Raw genomic sequence first — 23511 nt, 5'->3', positions numbered from 1 at the left:
GTAGCCCAAGGCTGAGAGTCAGCCTAGGCCACACCCATCTTGCTCCAAAACACAAGGAGAGCACGGTGCTCAAAAGCCCTGCGCATACAGGCGGTCTGGGGCGAGGAAAAGGATCGGAAAGATGATAGAAGGGGGCTAACGCCTCAGGAACCTATGGGGACAAGAGACTGTAGAATAGCCACTGACCTCGAGTCCACGAATCATGGTCTACCATAGCTCTAGGGCTCGGTATGGACAATAAACTTGATTAAATAATAATAATATGCTCTCATTATCGGTAATTTAGCAGCTGAGTCATTAAGTTATACTTCCCAATTAGGAGGATTATGCACCAAATGGGCCAAAACGGGCGGCCCAGGGCGGCCCAATGCGGGCACCCTGGGTGGGCGCGGGCGCCCAGTGGCCGCCCTATGGGCTCAAACGGGTGGGCGATGGGCGGGCGGTGCCGAGGTCTAGTAGAAATGTTCTTGAAGCCTTTGATATGAAAGAGCATACTCAGCAAGCATACATGTGGATTGAGGACCAAAGTCGGATCAAAGATGATTTCTGGAATCTTAAACTCATTCCTATTCAATTCTGTCAGCCGACCGGCTCCTAAGGAGCTATGAGAATAAGAACACCTACGCAGCCTTCTTCCCAAGGAACCTCTTCGTGAAATCCGGCTTCAAGAAAATGAATAATCGAGGGTGTCTGCCCTCTGGATCTCAGGTCAGGGTGAGCGCTATGTCCTCTCACCCTATGTCCTGATAGCGAAGGTGGAGGAGTGCCCCTGGACGGCTTGCAGTAATGGCTGCGAGCTGACAGAAGAAAAGGATCTGAATGCGCTGCCAGCCGCAGTCAAATGTCATATCAGTAGTGGTCAGGAGAACGCGTGCAAACTCGGCAACATCTTCAATATACATGTTCTTCTTTGGCCGTCGGTCGAGCTCTAGGCCTTTCTCTTTGGCAACAATGGCGATGACCTACATATTCATTGGTGGCTGTTCCTTATCTGGCCATAACAGAAGGGAATTATATACTCACATCCTGCACCTTGATAATTATATCTTTGCTCAGTCCTGGCGCCGTCTCCTGTTTCAGAACAAGATGCCACAACTTCCAGAATGAGTCAAGCGAGGTCTTGTATCCAATGCCTGGGCAGTGCCGACCATTCTTGCCGCGACGGATATCACACCGCCAGCCAAAAAAATACATACAGGAAACGGACTGTCTCATCTGAGTTTGAGATCCATTGCCGGTGCTGTACCGGGTCGACACTAATATGCCGACAATATCTGCCAAGAAGCCACCGATGAGCTTTCAACATAGCCTAAGGGTCAGGAGAGTTACCTACCTATCCCAGTACATGCGGGTCTCATCGAGTTTCTCCTGAGTGCCATCGCTATACCGCTGCTGTCGAAGCTGGGAGACATTCAAGCTCTTTGCTTGGGCCAAATAGTGTTCAGGAGGCAGCTGGCCCTCATCATCGGAGATATCGTCGCTGGGTTCATCTTCATTCAGGACTGCTTTCCCTTTATCACGACAGAATAGAAAAGGGCTTTGGCTCTTATGCTGATTTACTTATTAGAGGAAGATTTGTTTGTGGCTATGTGCAGATGCCAAGTAGTTCGGTGTCTGAGGTTGGAAAGGACAGCCAATGACCATGGCTGTAGCATCATTAGATTGGAAGGATTTCAAAGGATTGAGATTGCTGGGTGATGTTGCGTGATGGCTCACCCTCATCTATAGCGCACTCACCCTAACTCACCCCTGGTCGCGCGACTGAAAAGCGACATCACCCTCTAACTGAAAGCCATCTCAGTTAATATTGATTAAGCTACCGGCACATACGACCATAGGGTGTGGAAAACAGGGCTTCCCGTCCGCTCAGCCGTACTTAAGCCACACGCCGGCCGGTTAGTAGTTGGGTGGGTGACCACCAGCGAATCCCGGCTGTTGTATGTTTTTAATTTTTTCTAAAGTATTTTTTGCCCTTTCTTATCCTTGCTTAAGGGAGATGGCCGGGTGAGCAGGCAGGACTATGCAAAATCAAACAGTACTTATGAAATAAACCGTGCGGGCAAGACTGCCGACAGAAATCTAATCACACTCACCTCGTTGAGGTCTGTCTAAACGGATATCCTCAGTATCCTTTGAGCTCATCAAGATATGCTTACTCACTGTGACGGTCTTGGCTATGGATTCGGCCTGCGATTGATGACGAGCTGGATTGCTTGGTGGATCTTGACCCAAATGATGAAAGGCGGGGCCGTATTATAGAGCTTTCTCTCCGGTCAGACGAATTAGTAGGTTTCTGAACAAGAAGTGATGGAGATGTGACTGTTCAAGTAATGGATAGGCGTCTCTTTGCAAGCAAACTGAAACTTTGAAATGGTTTGTTCTAGTACTGTATATTGCTTGTCTGCTGTCTGCAAGAAGAAGCCAACCAATACTGCTATGGTTGCATTCAACTGCGATGTGGAGTCTATCTTACCGTCATACCTACCCTTATGTCCTGTACGTTCAGTCACCCTCAAATCCTTCCTTTCCTAAGTCCCTGTATTACATACAAATCTTCACTCTCTTAATACGTCACGGTATGTGCTGCTGGAGTAAACTTGACTCGAAGCTCCGGCTTTTCCCATAGCATAAATGATAATTGATCAATCCAACGCTGAGACTCTGGAGCAAGCTCCATATCGAAATTTCAAATCACCCGTGCGAGGATTAGCCGCATCTCTGCATAAGCTAGGCTATTCCAGACGAGTCAATCGTTTTCTCATAAAAAGCTAACAAAAGGGATATAACATACTTGCGGCCGAGGCAATTCCGGGGCCCTAGACTGAATGGTTGAAGGGCATGTCTTTTGCCCAAGTCAAACTCAGGATTACCCAGAAATCTTTCTGGGATGAAGGAGCTGGGCTTTTTAAAATTAAGCGAAGATCGTTGTGTCGCCAGCATTGGGATTCTGACAAATGTCTGAATGCAGCTTTCACGCATTCAAAGGGCAGCTACAGACCAGACTTCCTTAGCAACGTCCTCAAGCACAGCGTCACTGAAAAGGGGATGACTCTTGATGAGCTGGTCGCGAATTCATACGTGCTGATTATCGCGGGATCAGAGACCACCGCCACCCTGCTGTCTGGGGTGACATATTATATCCTGACCGTACCAGGCGTTTTTGACAAGTTGAAAGCAGAAATTCGAGGTTCGTTTTCGTCCGAGGAGCAGATTACCTGGCCTGCTTTTAACCAACTGAAATATACGCTGGCCGTTTTGAACGAGGGGCCTGCGCATGTATCCGCCTGTTCCGTTCGGTTTTCCGCGTACGATTGAGGGTGAAGGTGACTATATCTGTGGGAAATGGATCCCGGGTGGGGTAAGATCTCACCAAGCAAATGTCTTGAATGTAAATGTACATAGCTAACTTTGGCTTCTGTCAGCTGATCTTGGGCTCTCTTCTCGCTCCGCATTTTTGGGGGAACAATGTATCTCATCAGCCAGTGCCCGCCTGGGATTCGCCTGAGCACATTTGCCCATGCCGCTGTACCAAAGTGGCTAAATATCACCGATACCCAAAAATGATAATCGGACGTATCCAAACAGCCGAACGATTCACCAAAGGCAAGATCACCGATGATATCAAATGTAGTGAAGTTATACCACCGGATCATACCCGCCATCGTGCTACCATTGCCCTTTGTTATTTGTTCGCGCAGTCGTTGAACCAACATGTCGATATAGCCTTCGACACCAGGTTCTTGTTTCTGAAGGCTGCCTTCTGAGAAACCATGGGCCAGAGAACGTCGATAGCGAGCATGGTTGTGATCATCAGTGCGAAGAATGCTCGGCGTGCTATTGGGTCCTACAACGACGTGACGCTGGTCTTTTGGTCTTTGTGGATGCCCAGGACGCAGGCCGTAAACCTCTTTCCATGCTTCTGAGTTTATAATCGTGACTTGATCCGGGCTGATGCGAAGGATTTCGCCGTATTTTTCCTGAAGTTCATGCAATTCCATGGGAAGCTTCCCACGCAACACCATACGGGCAAAGAACACAAACGATGCTGCATACAGCTTTGGGCCTGGAATGGAAGACAGAGGGTGAAAGAAGATGTTGTATATGATCTTCCTGGAATAGTAGCAGATGTACTAATTACTTTTAGTGTCATCAGAGATATCAAGACGGGTAGAGGTCACCAACGAACAACAATAATGTTCCAGGCAGCACAATTTCTGGACGATATCCAAGCACACTATATATACTACTTTCCATGAGTCCGGCTATGATGAATAAGTGTTTAATCATTCGATTTTCATAAACACAAAGGTGGCATTCCGAACATATAAATGTTTGGCACTGAGAAACAACAGGGCGGGTTATCGTATTGTGGTCTCCAAACTAACTGCAGGAAAGAATTTATGACTTTTCGACCTTCTTTGAAAAGCCTGAAAATCTACCGAGACTAGGTTTTGTGATAGTGCTGTGCCCGATGTGACTGTTTAGGCACGGTTTGGGGCATCAACGGCGGCGCGTCCGTTGGCGGACCTCTCATTGATCGATACGGGACAGAATCGCAGGGGCAAAATTATCTCGCTCCATTGCTACGAGGCTTACAGAGACACTGCTTGTGTGTGACCGAGCCAGCTGGTAAGCATGCATGTCCAGATTGCATGGAATCGAGTTAACAGCTTCAACAGTCGGCTCCGATGTGGCTGGATCAACCATGGCCGCAGCTAAAACACCAGATGGCAGCAGTTACGTGCTCAATGGGGAGAAGAAGTGGATTACTCAGGGACGCCGGGCGGATCATGGCTTGGTAGCAGCAAGAACCGGCACAAGCGGTGCCAAAGGAATTTCGGTATTCATTGTGCCTTTGCATACGAAGGGCATTTCAAGACGCAAGATGGAGAACTCAGGAGTAAACTCAAGCGGTACAGTATCTTCTTAAATTTCTAGTTTCGAGAGGAAACAATTGTAACTAATTAGATACATGTGACAGGTTCGACATTTCTAGAATTCGATGAAGTATATGTTCCCTCCGAGAACCTCTTGGGAAAGGAGAGCTTGATTCATGAGCCAAGGCTCATTCAGTAGTGACCGAGCGGTCTTATGTGGGTTAGGACCAATCATCACCATAGACCGAAGCACCCTCAGCAACCTCGCCTTCTCCTCTCCGTTAATACATTCAACCCATCGCTCTAGTCTCGCCAGCGAACGTCCAGTAGGTTCCGGAATCCAAGAATCCAAATCAAATATCTGCTGCACGATTTCCGGCTTCCCGTTCTCCACCAAACCAGGAAGAAATGGACCGAAAAGTGCATCAATCTCTTCGATATGATGCCTAGGCAGGCAGTTACATTAGCCCTACCAGTGAACATGCACACCGCATCTAGGAGCTCCGGAAGCAAGGCACCAAGATTTCAGATACCAACTTCCTTGGCCCAGGGTGCTTGTAAGATGACTTTGAGGCTCGTAAAAGCGTCGGTTGTATTAGCTCCGTGAGGTGCTTTGTTTCTCAGCTCGCCGTTCCCCAGTCACAAAGGACAACGTCGACCTCTAAAAACTCGGATGCGTTGTCGAAGTTGTATTCCCTGAGAGTGTAATTGTGCTTCTCAATATATTGGTCGACTATAATGGGCTATCTGATTTTTATCATGATATTGTCTTGCTTCATGTCTAGAAGCAATTAGTATTCGCACGGCCTTCATGACACAGTATGGATGATTCCCAACGAACGTGCATAGTCCACAGCCAATAATAGTTGCTTCGTGATTCTCTTCATTGTGACATTGGGAATTTTGACCTCCTCAAAGGAAAAGCAAAATCCATTCATATCTTCCGCCATAAGCTCCATCACAAGACGCATATGCCTTTCGTACATGAAGTAGTCGAGGCGAATAGAAACATGCCGGTATCTAGGATGATTCGGGTCACTATCACGGAGGCGCTGCAGAATTTCCAGTTCGAAGATACTGTGTTCGCCGCCGTAGCAATCTTGATCCAGTATCTTAACCGCTGTATAGTATGTTTGGTCTCTTGCTAACCAAACCGTCGAATACCACCCCGAACCGAGTTTCTCGAAGATTCGGTATCTGACATCTAGGACTTCGCCGATGCCCACAGGGTCACCGGTTTCATGACCTCTGTAGGGTGTCATCTTGGGATGGACTTGGGTAATGGCGGTTTAGAAGCAAATCGAAAGGTGCGGCTAACAGCTATAATGTGGGTGAGATACCGCGCGTTTCTTTGCAGCTAGATCTTCGAGATATTGGCGTTCGTGGCTAGTTAGGAGGATTAAGGGGGATCTATGTTCATTGAAGTTATACGTCGGCAAAATATGCAAAACAATTCTTGATTCAATTCAACAAACAAACAATGCTAATTATTTACTCAGTATAACTCATATACAAGTACAACCCCAGCCGTAATCAACCAAAAAACCGCTTACTCAGTGTACTTGCAGCCGTTGGGGTTGGTAGACTCGATAACACGAGAAGCAATACCAACGCAGTTCTCGTTACCAGCAGGGTTATCAACACCAGCGGAAGCCCAGATGCTCCAGGCACCGTCGATGCTGTTGGGGCAAGCGATCAGGCTTTTCCCGCCGAACTGGAGATAGTTCTGCTCGCTGACAGACCAGCCCTTCTGCTCGGCGTTCTTAGGAGGCTGCTGGGCACCAGTGGTGTATCCGATCTTGCCCTGGCCTGTACAGTCTGTTAGCAATCATTCATGTAAAAAGGATGGTATTTATATGGTAAGGACATACCCATGCCGGAGCGGTCGACGTAGAACTTCTGGGGAGTAGCGGACTGGTCGTAGAGGTAGAGTTCACTGTCCTTGATGTAGAAGGTAGCGGTCTGGCCGTCCTCGGGACGAGCGCAGCTGGCGTTCTGGGAAGGAAGGCCAGCGAAGAGGCTACTCTTGGCAGCGTTGAAGCCGCTGTTCTGGACGCCGCTGCCGGAGTGGATGGCGAGGACACCGAAGGGCTTCTGTCCGTCGGTAGGAGCGGCAGAGACCGTGGCGGCGGCCGTGGCGGCGAGGATGACGTTCTTGAGCTGCATTTTGAAGGTTGGGTTGGAAAAGAGGGTTGAATGTAAGATGTGTTTGTAGAGGATTCGAGTTGCTGTTAATAGTGTTGATTTGGATGGGAGATACCAGCCTTATATACTTTCGATCGAGCTACCGGATATTCTATGCACCAAATAGGAAAACGTGAAGCTAACCAAGATCGCATGCTATAATTAGTTATAATTAGCCCAGGGTCCCATTATGGACCCACAATCGAAGGTGGGAGAAACGTCTCCAACTGATTTAGCTCAGCACATAAGGGGTAAATGTATAGCGCCCTATGGAGTTGCTAACCCCGTTGAGAAGTTATCGGAAGTACCCCATACTCAAATCGATGTGATGGCCTGATGATCCCGGGTTATGGTGAGACATTGTCTTGACTCGCGGCGGTCTACCGTTGGCTCCGTTCGAGATATTTCCAGGGTTGTGCCGAGGTACTTCCGTCCTGCATCGGAGCAATCAGGTACTAACGGTGGCTGTGCGTTGTCAAGAATAGGATAAGATACGGAGTACGAACTAGTCTAGGTGAAGATCTGTAATGGATAAATCACGAATTCGGGCTAGTCCGACTGAATATTGAGACATCGGAAGAGCCCTGTAGGGAATACCGAAAATACAGAGGTCAAGGAAATAAAGGCCCGATAATATCATAGCTTCAAGATATCGATTGGGCTGATTTCAACGGAGCTACCCCGAAATATCGAATACCCTGTCGGAACGGTGATAATTCACGCTCTATGCCGAATTGACAACATGCCAGAGAATAACCGTTGTTAGCTGTTGGCAACTTTCACATGACCGTATGTCTCAGGTCTATACTTAATAGTTGCATGCATTGGCCACATACGGTATGCGTGGTCTCAAGTACCCGGAAGACGTGAGGCTGGATAGCCTTTGAGCTCCAATGTCGAGTCTACTCATCTCTTCTTACCTCTATCTGAAGATCCTTCTGCAACTAGAGAGTGGCCCCGTCACTTAGAAAAGGACTTTGGACTTAGAACTTTGTTCAGACATTGCTGTCGACACAACATACCGGATTCAAATAGACAATGGATATTGTGGAGCCAATATGGACTATGTCAAGTTTTCAAATTGTCACGCTGTCTCTATCAACAACTGTTGAGCATAGTATAATCAAATCTTGGCTACAGGATCAGAGACAGGTAACGTATACGGGCAGTATATCACTTCTATTTTTATGCAGCTACCATGCATCTCGGCCTGTTACAGAGGAAGTCCCGTAATAACAGAGCGGCTAGGAAAGTTGCTGTTGGCAAATAAACTCCCAAGATGTGAGACAGCAAGCCGCTTTGCTTCACGAAGCAGCCAAAGACGAAGACAGTAACATAGTAAAAACACACCGCCAGCTACTCATTACACAACAAGAAGAATTGCCACACCAGCATATACAGATAGTTGATTGCTAACAGAGCTAGATCCCCCCCTGGAGAAATAGAGACTCGGCTGAAGTAGGTACAGCGAAAACATCTGGCTGGAGAAATCGATACTCCAGAGGCATTGCATTTACCTATATTATCTTTCCACTGCGTGAGTCAGATAATTGTTTGCTATTTCCGCTATTCTTTTTTTGAGATGGTTCTTGGCGAGCTAATCCGAGTAGAGAACGATCATCAGCGCATTCCACAATGTCTAGCATTCAGACTTTCATCGTAGGTTGCTATTATCAGCAACACCCACTTCTTCTCTTGCACGGGATACAAGAAGCTAGTAATCATGCCTAATACGCTACGTAGTCATAAAAGGTTGCATGTTGGTGCATTTATCGGATATGAATTTATCATCACGAATCATAAATGCTTGCCGGCTGGGAAATGAAACGTTATCACTATCGTCTATCTTGCATATTGCTGCAATAAGGTTTTGGAAGTCTAAGGCTCATTCATGTTAGCAACTGCCCGCAGTATGAGCCACTGTGGATGGCTTCATTGCCATATTTTTTGTGTCTCCGCCTCAGATCTGGTTGACGGGAAATCCTTCATTCTTATAAGTGAGCCCATGAAAGGACAAATGCCTCCAAACAGCCGCCATAATTCGATGGTATCATTTAACTCTGATCGCCTACTAACATGGAGCTGCGGATATGCCGTGTGCTGATATGAAGATCCAGCGTAAGAGACAGCACGAAACGGGTGTCTTTCGGGTATAGAGCTATTTTCAGACCAATCTTCCTCTAGATACCACTTGGTTTCGTCATGTTTCCCTGGGTGTCTCTGAATGAAAAGTATAGTAATTCAGTTTATTCTATCAATGTTGTGAATAAACTGAGCGCATCGGTCACTTCCTCAGAATGATGGCAATTGATAGGTATGGTGCCCAAATCCCGCAGGGGTTGTTGTCATAACTCTCAGCATTTTGGCTCAATGACCAGAGCCGGGTTTTATAGGGCGGCTCGGGAATCGCTATTGCCGTTGCACTTCTGTAAATTCTTGGCTGTACGAGAGCAGCCCACATGGGCAACATTCAGCGGTTGTATTGAGCCACGTCTTGTAGTCCAGATGGTATTTCGTCGGATGAAGACAGAACAATTTCGGGAACCCATGAAACAGACAAAGTAGCAACTTTACCCTTCTGGCGATGAGGGAGGTATGCTGGCAGCGGCAGCAGAATCAAGTGTAAATTACACCACAACCAGCCCACTGGCCAGTCTCACTCCCTGCAAATTGTCACTTGATAGTGGGTTCAATTGCGCCTGGTACAGCGAGCGAAACTGCTACAGACACAGTTGATAGAGGGGCCATAACTTCCGGGTATGCGCGAAAGCGTTGTTGCAATGGGTTCAAATGATGATCGTCTGCAGTTCTAGATCGCACGAGCCTAAAAAAACTCCTTAAACTGCATAATAGTGTTGGCCGCGAAAACTTCTGCTTTTCGTCCCGGAACCTCTTCAATATACTCGGACACACCACTTTCTGCGGTTCTAGGCCTTGTAATTCATATTTGAACAATTTGTTTTGACTTTGCCGTCGTGGTCAGGGGTCAGGTTGCAGAAGCGGATGTATATTGTGCCGCATTTATGTAACTTCCCTACAGAAGTCCGCTGTCAAGGCTGTAGGTCTCCAGTAAGCCTGAGACTTCCATGGCGTCTGTTACAGAGAACGGTTTTCGATGTCCAAGCTTAATGCTTGGTGGAATATTTTCGGTCAACAAGCCCGGTCTTGTCCCAGTTTCTTTTTCCACTGGGTCGTTGTGCAGATAAGCGATACCTTCAGTATAGATCCCAGAGGCTCCCATATACAATAACTATGTAGTATCTGCGAAGGCCATTGCTTCCTTAAACTCGCTTTATATAGTTTGTTTCTTCATATATGTTATTAGTCAGTTGTCATCGCGTACCAATCCCCTAGCTTTGTTGAGAGGTATGCCCTCCGTCCGATATGCATCGTTCATATCCTAACTTAACTGGAGGTGAATATTATTCCTTTCTGCTTGTATGATCTACCTCTGGTACAATACTATACCAGGTAATCAACAGTGAGGAAATTGAATGATGCAAGTGTCGTAAGGAGGCCGATGGCGGGCCTGTTATAAGGCTGAAAAGCGCTTGAAAGGGGAGACTGGGGATTTGGTGTCGCTGAATGAAGCGAATGATTGGTGTGAAAGAATGAGACAGAAGTTTGGCTGGTTTTCATATTGGTATAGAGTCTTTGATTTTAGTTTTCATATTCATAATGCATAGTAGCCTTGATACAAGTCTGCAAGACTGCAATATCAGCCAAGGATTCGATGGGGAGAGTTAGAAATGACTTGAAGAAGTCAATTTTTGTTTATGATAGAAGTTGGGACTATCAGAGGAGGAAATACTGAATAGTGAAAATAAAGGAGCTGAATGCCCTAACCATTACAATCAAGTTACGGGATGACTGAGGTCATTTTGACTCGACATCGTACAACCAACTATACGAAAGAACCAGACCAAGCTACCACCAACAGTCCACACAACATGTAAGAATCCCTCCTCTCCATCCTAACTTCCGAGTCCTGGACATACGACCTAGCCGAACCGTAATCTTAGATTCGAACAAGATGGAACAGGACGGGTAACACCCCTCCCTTCCTGCCTTTCTATATCAGTATACGAACAGCTAAACGAGAACAGATGTACTACTGCAAAGAAGCCCACCTCTGGGTAGCCTCCGAAATCATCTGGAAACCTCTCCCCGCAGCCACCACCACCACCACATATCTGGACAATTCACCGAGACGATAATCAACTCAACGCCATCCCACAACAACCCAACCTCCTATTCCATAACCAAACCCCTACGCTACATCCTCAACACAACCCCACCCCCCACCACTTTCACAACATAGAAATAACCCTAACAACGCGCCGCGCCCCAGACCCTTCCGACCCCGCCGCCAACAACCCCCTCAACAAGTCCTATCTCACCCCCTCTGTCTTCTGCCCGAAACCCTTCACAGTGAGGCTTGGAAAGGGGCTATTCGTAACGTCCGAAGTCGCGCATGCTCCGGGGCGGTATCCTAGCACGCAACTGTACATATTGACCACATTATTCTACAATACGCACCATCTAGGTAGAGGCCAGACAGGCGAACTTATAAACCAAGACCATACTCAGTCATACACATGCAACAAAAAATTAACAAAGGACAATGATAGAAAAAAGTAGACGCTAGCCTAGCTCCCACAAAAAAAGGCGTTTAAGATGTAGTAATCAAACAAATGTACTATAAGTATAATCTTTCAATTGCCTCCTTCACCAAACCCAACATATAGAAAACGGAAAAGAAAAAAGAAAAGGGAAATTGAAAAAGTAATGAACTGAAATGAAATGACAGATAGTAGTGTTATGTTACATTTACTCGCCCTTCAGACGGTCCTGGTGGATGGAGAACGCATCCTCAAGGAATTCCTGCTCTTCCTTGATGTGCACGGACTTGAGACCGGTGGCCACCGATGCGCTAGGGGCACGGCCGGCGTACAGGACGTGGCGGCGGTTGTGATGCTCCGTGGCATTCAGCAGGGTCTCGATACGGGGCTGGGTGAAGCTCCAGGCACCGGCGTTCAGAGGTTCCTCCTGAGCCCAGACGATGTTCTGGGCGTTGGGGTAGCTGTCGAGGTTCTCCTTGAGCTGAGCCCAGGGGAAGGGGTGCAGCTGCTCGATACGGGTGATGGCGGTGTTGCGGATGTTGTTGGCCTCACGGTGCTTGAGCAGTGTGGCGTACACCTGACCAGAGCAGAGGATCACACGTTCGATCTTCTCGGGCTCGTCGATAGCGGTGCCGTGAGCGGGGTCGGGGATGATCCACTGGAAGTGGGAGTCGCCAGTGAACTCGGAGAGCTCAGAGCGAGCAATGGGGTGACGCAGGAGAGACTTGGAGAAGAACATGATCAAAGCTACAAACGTTAGCAAATACACTCCCATAGATCAAAAGACGGGACATACGCTTGCGGAACTGGCGGTGGATCTGGCGACGCAGCATGTGGAACATGTTAGCAGGGCTGGTCATGTAGACAACTTGCATGTTGCAGTCCTGGTGCTGACGGTCGAGCTTGTCCTGAGAGGGGTACACGCGAGGCTCCTCGTTACAGAGCTGTAACCAACGCTCCATTCTGCCCGAAGAGTGCTCAGGACCCTGGCCATCGTAACCGTGAGGCAGCGAAAGGACAAGACCGGAGCGCTGCAGCCACTTCGATTCACCAGCAGCAATGAACTGGTCAATGATACACTGAGCGTTGTTGGCAAAGTCACCGAACTGAGCCTCCCACATGACGAAAGCGTTAGGCGAGGTAAGAGAGTAACCGTATTCGAAACCAAGGCTGCAAGCAATTAGCATATATATCAAACATTAGTGATAAAAATAGACTTACGCTCCAAATTCACTCAGCGAAGAGTTGGAAATAACAAAGCTACCCTGGTTCTCGCTAACGTGCTGCAGAGGGGTGTAAGTAGCCTCGGTAGCCTGATCGTGCAAGACAGCGTGACGCTGGGAGAAAGTACCACGCTCAACATCCTGGCCAGAAACACGGACGTGGTAGCCCTCGTTGACAAGCGAACCAAAAGCAAGAGCCTCAGCAGTAGCCCAGTCAATACCCTTGCCCTCTTCAACAACCTTCTGGCGGTTAGACAAGATACGCTTGAGGTTGCGGTGGAGGGTGAAGCTATCCGGACCGTCGCTGACCACTCTAGCGATGTGCTTCAAAAGCTCAGGCTCGACCGCGGTATCAAGGTGGGGCAGGACCTCGGTGGCCAGCTCCTTGGGTGTCTTGAAGCCGTTCCAGGCGGAAGTGAGCCACTCTTTGCTAGTGGGCTGGTAGTCCTTGCTGCGGTCGAAGCTGTCGTTGAGCATTCCCCAGACCCACTTCTTATGCTCGTCAATGTCCTCCTTGGTGAAGCTACCCTCGGCAATCAGCTTCTCGACGTACTTGTCGATCTGGCTCTTCTGCTCGGCAATTCGCTTGTACATCAAGGGCTGGGTGAACGAAGGCTGGTCGGTCTCGTTGTGACCCTGCTTACGGTAGCAGACAATGTCAATGATGACGTCGCGCTTGAACTCGGCACGCCAGTCAGCGGCAACCTGGCAAATGTAGTTGACGGCCTCGACGTCGTCACCGTTGACGTGGAAGACGGGGGCGTCGATCGACTTGGCGATGTCCGAGCAGTAAGGGGTGGAACGAGCGAAACGGGGGTCAGTGGTGAAACCGATCTGGTTGTTCACAACGATGTGAATGGTACCACCGGTCGAGTAGGCGGGGAGAGAGTGGAAGCCCATAGTCTCGTAGACAACACCCTGAGCAGCGAAAGCAGCGTCACCGTGCAGCAACACGCCCATGGCGCTGTTGAACTCGGTCTCGTCGTTGTTGTAGTGCTGGATAGAGCGGGTCTTTCCGAGCACGACGGGGTCCTCGGCTTCCAAGTGAGAGGGGTTGGCAACCAGGGAGAGCTGGACGCGCTTGCCGGACGGCGTGGGACGCTCGAAGTTCATACCCAAGTGGTACTTGACGTCACCGGATCCCTCATCAGAGGGTTCGGTCGAACCGGCGAATTCGCTGAAGATTGACTCGTTGGGCTTACGGACGACGTTGGAGAGGACGTTGAGCCGACCACGGTGAGGCATACCGATGACAATGTCCTTGATACCGTAGTCAACACTGCGGTCAATCAGGGCCTTCATACCGGGAACAAGAGATTCACAACCCTCAAGACCGAAACGCTTATCGTTGGGGAACTTGGTGGCCAGGAAGGACTCGAAGCTGTGCGACCAGATCAAACGGTCAAGGATGCGGCGCTTGTCATCGACGGAGTACTGGTAACGCTGGGGAACCTCGAAGCGGTCACGGATCCAGTCGCATGGCTTGCGATCGGGAATGTGGATGTACTCGACACCGTAGGAGCCACAGTAGATCTGCTCGCAGGTAGCGACGATCTCGCGCAGGGTCATCTTCTTGCGATCGGGGGTAGAGAAGCGGGGTAAGATACCGGGTCCAAGAGTGAACTCCTGGTCGAGGTCACGCTCAGTGAAACCGTAGTGGTCAAGCTCAAGCTCCTTGGGCTTGCTGTAACCGAAAGCCTCAGCCTCACCACGGATACCAAGAGGGTCGATCTTGGCCTTGTGGTGGCCACGGGCCTGGTAAGCGCGCACCAAAAGCTGAACCTTCAAGTGGTTAGTGACTTCGGGGCTGCCGCTCAAGCCCAAGCCCTCACCGGGCATTTGTTGGGGCACACCACCCGTCGGTGTCGGGACGAGAGTCGGCGGGGGCTGGAAAGCCTGGGAGACGGGCATGTTGCCATCCTCCATGTTCTTGAAGTAGGCCTGCCACGAGATGTGGACGCTGGAAGGATCGTTCTTCCATGCCACGTACATCTCATCGATGTAGTTGGCGGTGTTTCCGGAGAGGAAGGAATCATTCGGGTCCTGTTCACAGCCAGTCAGTCGAATTCCACTTTCTCTTCAACCATATCCCCCTTCCCCCAATCCACATAAAAAACCGCAATAAATCGAGGCAAGGTAAAAGCTCACCACCCCCTTTTCCAAATCCTCCGCGGAGGCAGCATACTGTCTCCGGCCATAACCACCAGCCAAACGGTCCACAACAGCGAGAGGTCTCCTGGTCGCGACACCAAATTTCGAGCCGTTAGAATTCCGGGCAACGTTCGAGGCAAGAGAGAAGGATCTCCGGCAGGATGAGCAGGTCGAGCCGCGAGACAAGCTGCCGCTGGCCGCCTTTACGGCTGTGGTCCGGAGCATTGTGCGGGATTTTTTTTCCGTCACGCGCGGGACGATTGAGAGAGGGGAGAGGGGAGAGAGGAGAGAGCTGGCGGGTAGCTCAGCAATGGAATATCAATAGAAAAATAAAAGAGGAATGTCTATTCAACTGGGAAAGGTTAGCAGGGCTGGCTTGGCTGGCTGAGAGTGCATAGTGGTGTCCCGATGATGTATTCTTGCTGCACGGAGAAAAGGAAGACGGGACGTACGGATGAAAAGAGAAAAACACACAGGTGTCGACTAGAACTGCCGTAGCACCTGCACTCCAACGGGACTCATCAGAGAGCAGAACTCTCTAGTTGTTGAAAAGTAAAGGTAGTGGTTGAGAAACCGGAGGTATAGAGAGGGAGAAGGAAAGTGAGAGGAAGAGATGAAACCGGCTCAATCATTCCCTCAGTGTCTTTGCCGAGATCGACGGCTATGACGGCCGTGGCTGAAACTCCTACACTAGCCACATCCTGACTCAGCCGGATACCGACCCGGTTGTGTCGAGTCCTTACGCACGTTTTACGAATCTCACCGGCTGTGTCACCCCCGACCACAGGCCCGGGATTACAATACCATACACTGCACCGCCACAGTCCGGTTATGCGAATTTCCCGCCACGGGTTTTTGCGGATGAGCACGTGGCCAATCATTGCACGAGGATATATGTATTAGACACTATGCTATATACAGCCATGGACATTCAGAAACAATGATATATCAAGAAAAGATGGCAAAATGAGAACGCTGAAAGCCAAAAATAAAATCGAACATGCAAAATGAAACTCATAAGGTCGTAGAATAGGGCATGCAAATAAGGGTATATACTGTATCCATCCATACAGTAGATACAAAATACCATATTACACCGGGCTGGCCGTCGATGATCCATTCCGTTCGAGTTCCTGAACTGGAGATCCAGTCGCACTGCCGCTTCCGGGCCAGATGACATCGGCTGGGATCGTCGGGATAGTCGGGCTTGCATCGGAAAGCGCCGTGAAACTACCCCGGTTCGACGAGGAATGCGGCTGATGAGCAAGCGGGGGTGGACTGGCACTGCTGCTGCGGAGACTGCCATTGCTTCCACCCCAGGCTCCCCGGCGGAGCCTCATCAGCGCGCTGAGTGACATCTCGTCATCTAAATTGCCCAGATCGACTAACTGTGCCAAGCCGGGACTCGACATGGATGCGTTCGAATGGCCCGGGGCATGTGCCGCTGTCAACGAGATAACCGAGTTGCGCGTACTTCGTTCACTTCGCTCAGTGATGGGGGTCAAACTGGGTTCCCGGAATTTACCCCGGCTGCTGAAGCTGCGGGAGATACCTTCCACCCCGCGAGGACCAAAGTATCCACCGTTAGTGAGCTCCGACTCACCGTTCCCGTGGGCGTGGGCGTAGAATCCAAATTCTTGACCGTAGAACCCATCGTCATCGTTCTCCAATGCTTCTGCATTGGCTGCCGCAATAATGGGATCATCATAAAGTGCGTCACAGTCGTCGTAGTCAAAGTCTTCAAGAACTTCTTCCGAGCCGAATGGCTCGATTGCCTGGCTCAAGCGACTGTTGTCTGATATCAGTCCCGGGTGAGACTCTGCTGTTTGTGCTGTCTGAGCTGCGCTCTCCTGGTCCACAGATCGATCACTCATGCTGTCTGTTCGTTCAAACCGGTCATTACCAGTCGCTGCTTTGGTCAGGGCATTGTGCAATGCCTCAAGGTTGTGCTCGGAGAGTACTCCGCCATGGACCTTGGCAGACCCGGCATCCCGTGCTCGTTCAGAAAGAGAACCAGAAGTCTGGAGCCCTGCTCGATAATTGCTAGCCATACTAGGTGCATGTCCCAATGCCCCTGTGCGACATGCTAGGTTTCCAAGACCTTCTTCTTCAGACGATTCCTCGAGGCGAGCTACTTGCTGTTCTCCGCTGGTGTCAGGGGCCGCTTTTTTCTTGCGGTCATATAGGTGACTCGTCTCGTCATCGAAGATCGATTCGTCGAACTTCTCACCCGCATCACCAACATCCGCATCGAGATCACCAAACTCTCCATCATCAAAGTATAGATCGTCATCGTCCTCCAACACTTGTGATGTTCCAGGGTTCGCTCCAAGAGGCACTGGGCCTGGCCCGGTTGAAGATCTTGCATTCATTTGCTGCTGTCGTTGGTTTATATCATTGTTCCCTGGAGTAGTGTTTTCATAAAGAGAAGGAGAGTGGGAGTGAGAAGGATTCTGCAGCAACTCAGCAGGAACCGGAGCTCCTTGCATGGGGAAAGTAGCCGGATTAGGAGCAACAGGACTAGCAGGGCTGCCAATAATCGGAGACAGCCCAGGAGAGAGCCACGACTTGTTCATCATCATAGTTCCAGATCCAGAAACAAGTTCATCTTCATCGGCATCCGTATTAACACCAGGGATCTTCTCTTCGAGGCCATCCATGTCATCCAGAAGATCTTCATCGAAATCATCATCACTGTATTCCTCATCATCAGATCCATATTTGGCCCTGCGCTCTGCTTCCTTCTCCTTGTGTTTCTCTTCCAAAAGCTTTTCCTGGACCGAAGATTCCATGCCAGTCATGTCAAAACTGAATCTAGATGCGTTGCTCTTCAAATGTCGTGGTAGGCCAGACGGCTGCTGTGGCATTTCGACCACAGTATCCTCTTCTTCGTGAACAGGTGGAAGTTCGCCCTTCTTGACAGAATCGGGTGCAGGCTCGGGATCTAGCACAGCTTCCTCATGAGGTTGTTGTGGTGGCTGCTGAGGCTGTTGCTCTTTCTGTTGTTGTTCAACTGGCTGCTCCTCCTTGTGTTCAGGAATTTTTGATGGCAAATTCCTTGCAAACACAGGGAGTGAATGTTCATTGTCCTGGTGCATTGGGTTCATCAACAAGGGCGACTGTAGATATCCTTTGTTTTCAACCTGCAACGCATTTTGTTCATCCTCAAAATGCTCCGTGAATGCAGGAGGATGCTCGTTGTGTTTGGTCTTCTGCTCGCTCGTCCGGTTCGACGGTTCTGGAGCATGTCCATTCTGAGGCGAATCATTTACACCCACCGCATCCTGCGCAAGGACCGGCGCTGTAGATATATTCCGACGCGGCCGTGGTGCAGAAAAATCATGCACAATATTCCCACGGATTCGGGGGTCGTAGTCATCTGGAATTGCAGGAACGAGATTCGGAACGCCAATTTTCACATCGTCAGCCTTGGAACTGGCCATTCGCGAAGACCGTCTCCGTGCCAGAAGCGACATAGGATTCAGAAGATGAAGCATCGCCTTCCCCGACTTATGATGGTGCTCCGACGATCCATCCCGATCTGCATGTCGGCGGCTATTCGACCTTTCCAGCTTGCTCTCTTTGCGCGAAAGCGTTGTCTTCTCCGCAGGAGAAACATCTGGCGAAGTCTTAATCTGAACATTGGACCGCGACGAACCCGACACAGCCGTCCCCGGTGCTGAAGTAGGCGGTTGTTTCTGCCCATCGCTCGACGACGTATTACCCTTCCCAAACGAGAGCCGAAACGGCGAATTCTGCTTCGACGAGGACGAATCGCTTTCACCGAATTCCGCACGCGGGCCTGGACACGATAGCTGCGAGTTGCTCGAGTGCGCAGTCAGCACCGACGCCGCTCTCTCCCGCTCTTCGGGGCTCGAATGAGGACGGGTCTGTTTCTCGAGCGACGACGATGGCACGGTGAGATTGGTCGCTGACGACGATGGCGCCCTGGAGCTACCCGACGGAGCGACCACATTCAACCTGTCCGCCTGTGTCTGACTTTGTTCCCAATGGTTATTCTCCTCCGAAGCCCGTTGGGCCGTATGCGACCCGGAACCGTCAGATTCGCCAAGGCCCATAGATAAATCCAGCGTATTCGGTATAACCGGGAGCTGGGGAGGATTCTCATTGTACTTCGAGGAGGGGGAGGAAGAAGTGGGCTGTTGCTGGTGTTGCTGCTGCGGCACCGGCGACGCACTCGACCGGCGATGGTCCCGTCGCCAGTAGGAGAAAACGGTAGAGGGGGGCATGGTTGCGGATTAATTGTGCGCGCGCAAGGACACCTATAGGATAGGATGAGTCCGTCGTCACTAATGTTTATTTGTTTATGAGAGAAAAAGCTTGCATGACGTCCTGTGTTCTTTTTTTGCTGTCAACCCGATGGTTGGTTCTGCCGTGGGGCTCTCGCTGGATGATACCAGGTCTCGGAGAAAATGAGATACCAAGGGAATTAACCAATGAGGACCAAAGCAGACACTTGTCTGAGGGTGTTAAAACGATGGGATAGTCGTGTAAATTGTACGGAGTAGTAGAACTAGGACGAAATAGAGCTGAGGAGCAGGAGAGCGAACGACGACCGCCGCTGGAATGTTCTTTCCTAATCAGGCGCCGCAAGCGAATCATCCAAAACGCGTGGCCGTCGCAGAACCAGAGAATATTGTCTTATTTCGGCCAATTGTTAGAAATTATGTTCTTTTTCTGCTGCCTGATGTCATTTAGGGTTAATTTGGGGTTGTCAAGCCAGAATGGAAATCTTGTTATGTACTATGCACAACTTCAATGGTCGTTATATATTTTCTTTCTAAGAATGATTTTGTACAACGCAAGATTAATTATAATTCCTGTACAAGGACATCACCAATATGCTACGCTAAACAAACATGCTCAATGCTCAGACAACATGCATCATTACCACATTACCACAATTCACTCCAAATCAATGCTAAGCTTGAAGGCAACAGACAAAAAGAAAAAGGTGTAAAAGAAAAAAAAAAGACCCTAAATAACACTCTGCCGCCAACGGTCAATCATGTCTCGCTGTGGCAGGTCAGGTGTCGATACTCCAATGGTCGTATGTTGCGGTGCGCCAGAGCCCATGCAGTTCCGGTAAGCCATGTTGGGATGCACCATCCCGTTCCCATACGCATCTTGCAGTGAGTACCCGACATGCTGCGGATGTCCATAATTCGGTGGCATCTGCTGCAGGGACATGCGAGAACCGGCGTAGGCGTGCTGTGCATATGGCAGAGCGGTGTGGTGGCTAGCTGATGACTGTCGCTGAGCAGTGACCGGACGCATGAGTGATATACTTCCCATGCTTCTTCTGTTCCGAGGAATGTTGGCGTATCGGCCAGATTGCGGCTTCTTCCTGTCCTGCTGTCGTAGGCGAGCCCGTATTTGTGCTAAAGTTTCTTCTCCGGATGCCTCCCCGTCTTCTTTTCCGTCTTCTTTAAGCTGGCTGATTTCCGCAAAGATCTCGCTAGCAAAATCACTGTTTCCAGCCGTGATATTCCGGTTCTTCGCTCTTAGACGCTTGAGGCGCTGGGCCAGGGTTTCTTCCTCGTCTCCACTTTCGGGACTAGCATTATTCAGGGTATCGGGAAGATAAACCGTGCTGGCATGTTGCGACAGCCTTGGTGATTGATCAGCCGGTTGCTCGCCCCGTAATCGGGCGCGACGTCTGCTTAGGGGTTCATCTTCTTCCAGCTGTTTCTTTTCCAGGAGACCCAGCGGCCGCGGTTCAGCGGGTATGTATGGCTTCTCGGGGTATAGCATTCCAAGGGGCACGTCTTCATCATCATGACCGTTACCACCGTTGTGAGCATCGTGATGGTCCAAGGCGATGGTAGCAGGCCTTTGTCGTCGGTGCTCACTCTGTACCTGGGCAACTGCGTCAAGCTGGAGCAAAGTTGAACGTAGCCCCGCACGGTCAGCTGCCGGGCGATTTCGGTCTTTGAGCTCATGTTTTCGCACCTCCAACTCTGCCATCAAGGTATTTGGAGGACCCATGTAGTCACGGATATCCTCTTCGCTGTGAACCATTCCAACGGTATCACGTTCTTGTTCACTGGCGTCACTTTGTAAAGCCGTGTTTTCATGTGCCTCTGCCACTTCAGCCTCTGTTGGTTGGGGCAAGTGGCCTTGAGATAAATAACTCGGTGTGGAAGTGCAAGGGCGGTCGTCGGGGCTGGGAGATTTCTTGTGGAATCGGAACAAATTTAGCGAACTGCGCTTTTTCTTCTGTCCTGTCAGGTTTGGAGACGGCATTCTTCGATGCAATTTTCTATGCATCCCGGGACTCGGGTTTGGATGATAAACGGGTGCTGTAACTGGCGCATGCACGGAGTCATCGAGCATCCGGTCTAAAGTAGCAATGGGCGATGATTGTGTTGTGTCTGTTCCACGCGGTGTAGCGAAGCGGTCAGAGAGCCCTGGTGTGGATCGTCTATGACCCAGAAAAACAGAGCTCAGACGATGATGGGCGCGTCGTGTCTCCCGTTGGGGGGCCGGTTTGTCAGACAAGCGTGGAGGGAGCTTCAGCGTTGCAGGGACCGGTGCCGGATAGTAGACCATACTTTCTGCCCGGTACGGCCGAGACCGTTTCGCCATTGGAGGTCTTGCCAAAGAAGCTTGGCGCTCGAGACCATGGCCTTTGTCCTGGGGAACATAATGCACCCCGTCGAAATCCGAGAACAGAATTCTGGCTTGTTGATAGGTATCACCGGAGGCAGCGCTAGATGGACGTTCGATATCGTAATGCCCGGGGTAGTACTGGTGGTCGTACTGGATAGCAGCTGGCGGTTGTAGAATCACAGGGGCGCCCTGTGTCTGAACGTTAGACGATTGTCCTTCATATCCATCTTCTGTCAGCAAAGCCAACTGAGAAGATGGCATACGAGTAGCAGAACGGACGGAGCCACGGGGCGATTGAAGATTGATATTACTGGCAATGGCTGAGTTGGCGACCGAGGCAGTCGAACTGCGCCGCTTCTGTTCCAAATCCATCTTGCGAATCTCACTTGCAATATCCGATGAGCCAGCGCTCATTTGTTCTGCGCTCCTTTCCAACCGCTCGACGTTTCCCAAGTAAGCACCTTGTAATGATTGAAGATCCGGAGTCGGATGGCTGAGCGGCACGGGTTTATCACTGGCGGGGGATCGCAGGGTTGGTTCATCAGGAGAAACGTTACACGACGCTGATCGAGACTGAAACTGGCTTTCATTCGGGCTTGCGGCAGCATTGATGGTCGCCGTGTCAATGGGCGGAGGACCCCGGCGGGAACTATTGGATTCCGGCTCGATAGGTTGCTCATAGTCATCGTCCTCCTCAACCATGTCGTAGCTCGCGGAACTCATTGAGCGAATCATAGAAACCAGATTCCCGACGCTAATATCATCCGCTGCTCTGGCTGGCTCGAGATGATTGCCAGCTCCGAGACTATCTGCATCCGACGGCAATTGTTGAAACCCATGACGTTGTTGCGATAGCGCCGGCGATGAACTGCGAGAGGCATCGGAATCGGAGGCATTCGAAGCTACTTCAGGATCATCCTGTGAGACAGCATTGTAAGTCATCTTGGAAGAGTATGCAGATGGTCGATTTCCAGGTTGTGAAGTCGACTGCTGTTGTTCATTCAAGGCAGCCTGGGGGCCAAGACAGATTAGATAGCCCTCTGAAACGAAGCGCCGCGCAAAAGAAAGAGGGGAGGCCAAGGGATCCGTGACGGATCGCAAGGAAGATGAATCTCACTGGATTCAAAAGAAGAAGGGAAATTTTTCAAGGAAAGAAGGCAAACAGCAAGAAAAAAAGGAAAAATAAAACAAAAGGAAAAAAGCAAGAAACAAGAAGCCTTGGAGACATCCGGAGTAATCCCGTATTGTAACTGTGACAGCTATATTTGGACTGGATCTAGTCAATTTTAGTGTGATATTATTAGCTACAAACCAAATTGGCAGCAAGTGCGTTAGACCATCCTATGGCTGAAGAAGTCAACGTCTAAACCTCCGCGGTGATCGAGTCCACGCATTGTGCGATTGCAGAGCCTCCTGGATCAGTTCTGTATTCCTGCTGGATACTAGTTGAGAGACCCTGTATCGACCTTACCAAAAATACCAACGCTCGATCTAGTGGAGAATTGCGCTAAACTATATCTGGAATAGTGGGTATTTGATAATCCAGCTGTTTGCACAACGATGAAAACATCGATATCCTGCGGAACCCTCGATACACATCGTCTAGCGGCTTCTGTTACTCGCTCACCCAGCTGAGGAAATCTTCAGGGCCCTGGTTTTCGTCCATGAAAGTATAGAAGACTGATACTCTGATTGGATGTGAAAGATGGCGGGCAAGGAAAGAAGAGAATGGTCGACACCGGCCATGTTTACGTTGCCAGCAGCGTTTGCCCTTGTGCGGAATGATCACCTGCTCCCTTATCCTTCGTGCCTTCATGAATT

At 49.9% G+C, this 23511-nt stretch overlaps 5 protein-coding genes across 5 annotated transcripts, besides 3 other annotated features; all 5 read right to left on the bottom strand.

Moving 5' to 3' along the window:
* Positions 1 to 1329: 1329 nt before the first annotated feature.
* Positions 1330 to 1551: a sequence feature (Protein overlapping with rRNA (ACHE_10198S, BCR82796.1) was converted to a misc_feature.).
* Positions 1552 to 1716: 165 nt separating this feature from the next.
* Positions 1717 to 1722: a sequence feature (Protein overlapping with rRNA (ACHE_10198S, BCR82796.1) was converted to a misc_feature.).
* Positions 1723 to 1830: 108 nt separating this feature from the next.
* Positions 1831 to 1836: a sequence feature (Protein overlapping with rRNA (ACHE_10198S, BCR82796.1) was converted to a misc_feature.).
* A 3850-nt stretch (positions 1837 to 5686) lies between these two features.
* Positions 5687 to 6139, bottom strand: ACHE_10197S (uncharacterized protein; the record flags this gene model as incomplete). Its single annotated transcript, XM_043276597.1, has 1 exon — positions 5687 to 6139. One exon carries the CDS (start codon positions 6137 to 6139, stop codon positions 5687 to 5689), a length of 453 nt encoding a protein of 150 aa, XP_043131317.1.
* A 287-nt stretch (positions 6140 to 6426) lies between these two features.
* On the bottom strand, positions 6427 to 7043 carry aspf34 (cell wall protein PhiA; the record flags this gene model as incomplete). Its single annotated transcript, XM_043276586.1, has 2 exons — positions 6427 to 6686; positions 6749 to 7043. 2 exons carry the CDS (start codon positions 7041 to 7043, stop codon positions 6427 to 6429), a joined length of 555 nt encoding a protein of 184 aa, XP_043131316.1.
* A 4848-nt stretch (positions 7044 to 11891) lies between these two features.
* Positions 11892 to 15282, bottom strand: kgd1 (alpha-ketoglutarate dehydrogenase KGD1; the record flags this gene model as incomplete). Its single annotated transcript, XM_043276575.1, has 4 exons — positions 11892 to 12430; positions 12480 to 12853; positions 12905 to 14949; positions 15055 to 15282. The coding sequence occupies 4 exons, from the start codon at positions 15280 to 15282 to the stop codon at positions 11892 to 11894; spliced, it is 3186 nt and encodes a 1061-aa protein (XP_043131315.1).
* An 866-nt stretch (positions 15283 to 16148) lies between these two features.
* ACHE_10194S (uncharacterized protein) lies at positions 16149 to 19307 on the bottom strand (the record flags this gene model as incomplete). Its single annotated transcript, XM_043276564.1, has 1 exon — positions 16149 to 19307. The coding sequence occupies one exon, from the start codon at positions 19305 to 19307 to the stop codon at positions 16149 to 16151; it is 3159 nt and encodes a 1052-aa protein (XP_043131314.1).
* Positions 19308 to 20055: 748 nt separating this feature from the next.
* On the bottom strand, positions 20056 to 22632 carry ACHE_10193S (uncharacterized protein; the record flags this gene model as incomplete). The annotated part of the gene is made up of 1 exon (XM_043276553.1): positions 20056 to 22632. The coding sequence occupies one exon, from the start codon at positions 22630 to 22632 to the stop codon at positions 20056 to 20058; it is 2577 nt and encodes an 858-aa protein (XP_043131313.1).
* Between the last annotated feature and the right edge of the window lie 879 nt (positions 22633 to 23511).

The sequence above is a fragment of the Aspergillus chevalieri genome, chromosome 1 (genome assembly GCF_016861735.1).
Source record: "Aspergillus chevalieri M1 DNA, chromosome 1, nearly complete sequence".
NCBI lineage: Eukaryota > Fungi > Ascomycota > Eurotiomycetes > Eurotiales > Aspergillaceae > Aspergillus > Aspergillus chevalieri.
This window is presented reverse-complemented; position numbering and strand designations above follow the sequence as displayed.